This window comes from Gopherus evgoodei, unplaced genomic scaffold (genome assembly GCF_007399415.2).
Source record: "Gopherus evgoodei ecotype Sinaloan lineage unplaced genomic scaffold, rGopEvg1_v1.p scaffold_37_arrow_ctg1, whole genome shotgun sequence".
Lineage (NCBI taxonomy): Eukaryota > Metazoa > Chordata > Testudines > Testudinidae > Gopherus > Gopherus evgoodei.
The window spans coordinates 3967871-3974044 of record NW_022060049.1 but is presented as its reverse complement, the minus strand read 5'-3'; the positions used below and the strand labels follow the sequence as shown (position 1 = coordinate 3974044).

The 6174-nt window shown below is 66.0% G+C and overlaps 1 protein-coding gene across 1 annotated transcript; it reads left to right on the top strand.

Annotated features, from left to right (window-relative positions):
- Positions 1-762: 762 nt before the first annotated feature.
- On the top strand, positions 763-5628 carry PTGER1 (prostaglandin E receptor 1). Its single transcript, XM_030545519.1, has 3 exons — positions 763-969; positions 1744-2647; positions 4109-5628. The coding sequence occupies exons 2-3, from the start codon at positions 1784-1786 to the stop codon at positions 4358-4360; spliced, it is 1116 nt and encodes a 371-aa protein (XP_030401379.1). The 5' UTR covers positions 763-969; positions 1744-1783; the 3' UTR covers positions 4361-5628.
- Positions 5629-6174: the final 546 nt, after the last annotated feature.

Here is a 6174-nt window from a genome sequence, read left to right as displayed (position 1 = left end):
GGATACACTGCAGACAGGGGCAGGATGGCATGGGGCCGGGTGGTGTAAGCGACACACTGCAGACAGGGGCAGGATGGCATGGGGCCGGGTGATGTAAGGGACACACACTGCAGGCAGGGGCAGGATGGCATGGGGCAGGGTGACGTAAGGGACACACTGCAGGCAGGGGCAGGGTGGCATGGGGCAGGGTGACGTAAGGGACACACTGCAGGCAGGGGAAGGGTGGCATGAGGCCGGGTGACGTAAGGGACACAGTGCAGGCAGGGGCAGGGTGGCATGGGGCAGGGTGACGTAAGGGACACACTGCAGGCAGGGGAAGGGTGGCATGGGGCCGGGTGACGTAAGGGACACACATTGCAGGCAGGGCCGGGTGGCACAGGACACACCCCCTAGGCAGGGGCAGGGGGACACTTCCCATACACAGGGTGGTGTGCGCCCGGAACATGGAACGAGCCAGAGGGTCCCAGCTGGCTCCAGCGCCGGGTACTGGGCACCCCGTCCAGCCCAGCACCGGGCCGCTTGGCAGCAGGGGTCACCCCTGGCCCTGCCTGGGAGGTGCGGGGGGAGCCCGTGCACTGAGCTGGGCACGGGGCTGGGGGCGCCCCCTGGCGGCGGCCCGGAGCTCACCCCCCCCCCGCGGACGGAGCGGGCCTGGCGCAGGGGGGCGCGCTGGAGCTCGGCGCTGCGGTCCCTGCGCACGGCCGGCCGGGGAAGCAGAGCGCAGCGCGGCGAGGAGCGGCGGGACCCGGGGCTGGGACTCCCCTCACCGGGAAAGGCAGCTGCTGAGGCGCGGGGCGGGGGGGTCTCCAAGCGGCTCCCGAGCCCAGCGGCCCCCGACGGGGCGTCGATCCCTCGGCCAGGGCGGCTCGGTCTCTGCCCCGTTCGCAGCCGGGACCCGGACGCGTGGTCCCTTCGGAGGAAGCGATCCGGCCGCTTGGGAGTGGGGCGCGGGGGGAGCCCCTGAGCACGGTAAGGGGGCGCGGGACCCACGGGGCCTTCTGGGGGGGCGCGCCCGAGGGTCCGGGCTCCTGGCCCCGGCGGGGAGGGACTGATGGGGAGCTGAATGAAAGAGAACCTGCCGCCACCCCGTCCCGACCGGGGCCGGTGCTGAGCGCCGTCTGCTCTTTGCACGGGGAAGGGGGGGGGTCTGGGTGCCAGGACCCCTGGGTTCATTCCCCAGCTCGGGGGGGGAGGGGTCTAGATCGAGGGAAGGGGGGTTTCTGGGAGTCAGGACTCCTGGGTTCTCCTCTCTCTGCTTCCCCAAGAGTCACCCCCCGGCTCTGTCCAGCCCAGCGTCCCAGTGCCAAGGGGTGTCTCCCGTGGGGTCACACGGGGCTCCCCGGGGGGTCGTTCCCGGGCTCAGGGGAGGGCAGGCGGCAGGAGGGGCCAGTCCTGCTCCTTGGTGCCAATCCGCAGGGGTACCCTGGGCTCCAGCAGCACTGCCCTGACTGCCCTGGGTTCAAATGTCCTGAAAGTTGAGGGACCCTCACAGAGCCGGGAAACGTGCCCTGATTCCCCCATTGCTTCCCCCCAGCTCCAAACTGCTGCTTCCACCCCAGGAGGCTGTGGGTGGGGGTGTAACTGAGAGCCCACAGCTCCCTCTGGAACCGGCAGAGGGCACCTCCCTCAGTGTGGGGTGGCAGTGGGGGGACTGTGTGGCTCAGCCCCCAGTGCGTGGGGGCATTGCCGGGGCCCAGTGGCAGTGGCTCTCCCCTGATGCCCATCTCTCTCCCACCCCACCAGATGTCCATGCCTGGTGCCAGCTGCAGACTCTGCTGAGAAGATGTTCACCTGTCACCCACCCAACGTCTCCCTGCTGGGGGGACCCAGCAGCCCCAGGGCACCCCTCCCCATGCCTGTCAGTGGTTTGCTGCCGGGGAACTCCTCGGGGTGCCGGGTGGAGCCACTGAAGCAGCCCCTGCCCTCACCAGCCATGCCCATCTTCTCCATGACACTGGGTGCTGTCTCCAACATGGTGGCCCTGGCCATCCTGGTGCAATCCTACGCCCGCTTCCGGCGCCGCTCCAAGGCCACCTTCCTGCTCTTTGCCAGCAGCCTGGTCATCACGGACTTCGCCGGGCACGTCATCCCGGGCGCCTTCGTGCTGCGGCTCTACGCCACCCGGCAGAAATGGGACGCCATGGACAGCACCGGCGCCATATGCCAGTTCTTCGGCGCCTGCATGGTCTTCTTTGGCCTGTGCCCACTCTTCCTGGGCTGCGTCATGGCAGTGGAGCGCTGCGTGGGGGTGACACGCCCGCTGCTCCACTCCTTGCTGGTGACCTCTGTCCGGACCAAATTCACCCTGCTGGGGCTCTGGGCCTCAGCCCTGGGCATTGCCCTGCTGCCCATCTTCAGCTTCGGCAGCTACACCATCCAGCACTCATGCACCTGGTGCTTCATCAAGGTGCAGCCGGCGGAGAGCTGGTGCGAGGTGACCTTTGCTTTGCTCTTCTCCCTGCTGGGCCTGGCCTCCCTGCTGGTCGCCCTGGTCTGCAACACCCTGAGCGGGCTCAGCCTGGTGCGGGCGCGGCTGCGGGCCCAGCGCAAATGCGGGCAGCGGCGCACCAAGGCCCACGACATCGAGATGGTGGTGCAGCTGGTGGGCATTATGGTAGTCTCCTGCATCTGCTGGAGCCCTATCCTGGTGAGTGAGGGGGTAGGGTGGGGGTCCCCCCAGTGCCACAGATGCAGTGGGAAGGTCACCCCAGGAGTGCAGGGTTGGAGGGGTTTCCTTATGGGTCAGGGTGCAAGGGGATTCCCCATGGGTGCAGAGTTGGAGGGGTTTCCCTGGGGGTCAGGGTGCAGGGGGGGTCCCCATGGGTGCAGGGTACAGGGTGGCTCCTTGGGGGTCAGGATGAAGGGAGGTTTTCCGTGAGTGCAGGGTTTGAGGGGTTTCCCTGGGGGTCAGGGTGCAGGGGGGTTCCTCATGGGTGTACTGTACAAGGTGGCTCCTTGGGGTTCAGGATGAAGGGGGGTTTCCCATGAGTGCAGGGTTAGGGGTGTCTCTGTGGGGACAGGGTGCAGTGTGTGGGTGTTCTCCATGGGTGCAGGCCTTGGGGGTGTTCCCTGGCAGGTCAGGGTGAAGTGGGGGGATTCCCCATAAGTGCAGGGTTTGAGGGGGCTCCCTGGGGGGATCAGGGTGCAGAGAGGGCTCAAAATGGGTGTAGGGTTGGGGGTTCTCTCTGCAGGGACAAGATACACTGAGGGGGTTCCCCATGGGTGCCGGGTTTTGGATTTCCCTGGGGGGCAGGGGTTTTCCACAGGTGCAGGGTTTGGAGGTTCTCTGGGTGGACAGGGGGTTCCCCATGGGTCCAGGGTTTGGGGGTTCCCTGGGGGAAAGGTGGGTTCCCCATGGGTGCAGGGTTTGGGAGTTCCCGGGGGGGAAAGGTGGGTTCCTCGTGGGTGCAGGGTTTGGGGGGTTCCCCGTGGGTGCAGGGAGTTCACTGGGAGCTACAGTGGGATTCCCCGTGGGTGCAGGATTTGGGGGATTCTCTGGGGGGCAGGGGGTTCCCCTTGGGTACCGGGTTTACCCTCAGCCCCTTTCCCTGTGGGGGCTGTCCTGGAAAAGGCTGGTGCTGGCCGGGTGGTGGTGGGGAGCCCAGGTGATGCAGGAGCCCCAGTCGGCAACATCCTGATTCCCCGCCCCCCCGGGGGGAGAATTACCCCCTGCAGCCCCCAGACCCTGACCTCGGAGGTTGGAGGCGAGGGCAGGTGTATCTGCCCAGCGGATTCCGCTGGGGGCAGCGGGTCGCTAGGCTGATACAGCAGCGCCCTCGTGTGGCTGGTAACTGCACTTTGCTCCCGCTGTATATACTGCTGGGTCCCCCCAAACTGGCTGAGGTGGGTCAGGGATTGGGCTGTTGGGGGGGGGGCTCAGGTTGGGAGGGGGAGGGAAAGGGGGAGGGGGTTCAGGCTGGGAGGAAGAGGTTGTTCGGAGGATTCAGGTTGGGGAGAGGGGGAGCAGGCTGTTGGGAGGCTCAGGTTGGGAGGGGATGAGGCAGTTGGGGGGGGCTCAGATTGAGGGGTCAGTCCCAGAGATTTAGGGCCAGAGAAGGGGCAAGGGGCCTGAGTCAAACCCCACCCAAGCCCCCTCCCTCCCCTGCAGATCTTCGTGGTGCTGGCGGTGGGCGACAAGGCCGGCACGCTGCACTACCAGCGGCTGCTGTTCCTGGGCGTGCGCCTGGCCTCCTGGAACCAGATCCTGGACCCCTGGGTGTACATCCTGCTGCGCCGGGCCGTGCTGCGCAAGCTGTACAGGGTGCTGTGCCGCCAGCCCCCGGGGAAGGGCAGCCGCTTCGAGCGCTGGGAGGTCAGCTCCTTCCAGAGCTCCGACCGCAGCATGGTTGCCCGCTCGTAAGGACCCGGCCGGACAAGACAGGGTGGCTGCCCCATGTCCCTGGCAGGGCCTTGGCACTAGTGCCTGCTGGAGACATACTCGGGGGGGACGTTGGATGCCACCAGGTCGGACGATGGCGCTGCACCCGCCTGAGGGGCCTCCCCACTGCAGATATGGCAGGAGCTGAGCTGGATGCAAATGGAATCGGGGAAGGGGGGAGGTGTTAATCCTGCTTCCCTGCCTGTAGCAATGGCGCTGCCGGGGCCAACCCTGCTGCTGGCTCAAAGCAGGAGGCACCTTGGAAACAGGGTGCGTGGGCATGGCAGGGGCACAATGCCATGGTGAAATGCAGGAGTGGTGGTGCAGGGTGGCTTGTGCTAAGAGGGCCTCGCTTGAGAGGTAGCAGGGCCTAGTGGTTACACCCTCAGTCTGCACATCAGGACACAGGGGTTCTGAGCAAACCATGGCTTTAGGGGAGCTCAGGGCCTGGGTCTCTCTGGGGAAGCAGCATATTGAACCAGGCTTAACATTTCGGGAAACTGAGGCACAATGAAAGGTGGCGATGGCACCAGTCTCACAGGGCCCACCTGCTGCCCTGGACGAATCCATTCTGCCTCCCTCAGCCCCCTGGAGAGGATTTGCCTTCATTTCCTGGCCTGGCATGGGCAGTGTTGGGATGCAGCTGTTAGAAAGTTGCTGTGCCCCACCCCAAAGGTGACTGCATCCCAGTGCTGGGCAAGGGTTTCCTGTATATAGAGCCCCTGCACCCCCCCACCCAGAGGTGGCTGTGGCTGTGTATAGTGCTCTCGACCCAGGGGACAGCTTCCCCCTTGTAGGCCACCCTCCCTGTTCACAGGCCCCAGCTGAGCCCCCTGCCCCCAGGCTGAGCTGGAGTGGCAGATATTTGAGGGGGGGCAGGTTGGGAATAAGCCCCCATTGGACGTGGGGGTGGAGGTAAAGGTACCTGGGAGGGGCTCTGCTCTCTTCCCCAAGGGGCTGGTGCCATTCCCAGAACGGTCGGGGAGATGCCCCCCACCCCCCTTCTGCCACCAGCCCCCCAGCTCCACTCCACTCCCCTATGCCTTGCCTGGGGCCAGCCAGCATCTGCAGAGCTCCAGGACATGGGTGGGGGGGCTGGAGAGGGGTCAGGAGTGAGCCCCCAATGGCCACAGGGAAAGCCAGGGCAGGGGGATGCTGGCCCCTAGCTGGGTGTTTATTTCCCAGCATGCCATGGGGCCACGCCCAGGGCAGTGCTAGGGGCTCTGTACAATAAAGAGCTTTTACCAATCGCTCTGGTGCCTGGGGTTTGGTTTGTCTGCGAGTCCCCATCTCCCCCATTCACAGCTGACAGCCTCAATCCCTGCCCTCACCTTTGCCAGGGAGGGGCCCCCATCCTAGGGGAGCCCCAACTCCACCGCCACCCCGCAGAGCTAGTGGGAACTGGGCTGAGGCCCAGCAAACTCAGACCAAGCTGCAGCTTCCAACCAGCTCAGCAGATGGCTCCAATGCTTGGCCACTACCCCTGCAGCTGCCCCACAGCCAGCCAGTCCCCTCCCCTGGGGCTGGATCAGAGCCAGTGCCCCTAGAGGGGAAAGGCCCCATTTCCCACCCCTCTGGGCCAGCCAGTCCCCTGCCCTGGGGCAGGATCAGAGCCAGCGCCCCCTAGAGGGGAAAGGCCCCACTTCCCACCCCTCTGAGCCAGCCAGTCCCCTGCCATGGGGCTGGATCATAGCCGGTGCCCCCTAAAGGGGAAAGGCCCCATGTTCCATTTCTTGCCCCTACCCTTTTCCTGCGTGTGGGACCCGCTCCGTCATGGCGCCTGACTCAGGCAGAGC

Bases quoted from the DNA above. Each gene is read 5' to 3' on its own strand.
- PTGER1 (XM_030545519.1), top strand. From the start codon at position 1,784: ATGTTCACCTGTCACCCACCCAACGTCTCCCTGCTGGGGGGACCCAGC. The intron at 2,648-4,108 runs GTGAGTGAGGGG...CCTCCCCTGCAG, and splicing joins TCTGCTGGAGCCCTATCCTG to ATCTTCGTGGTGCTGGCGGT.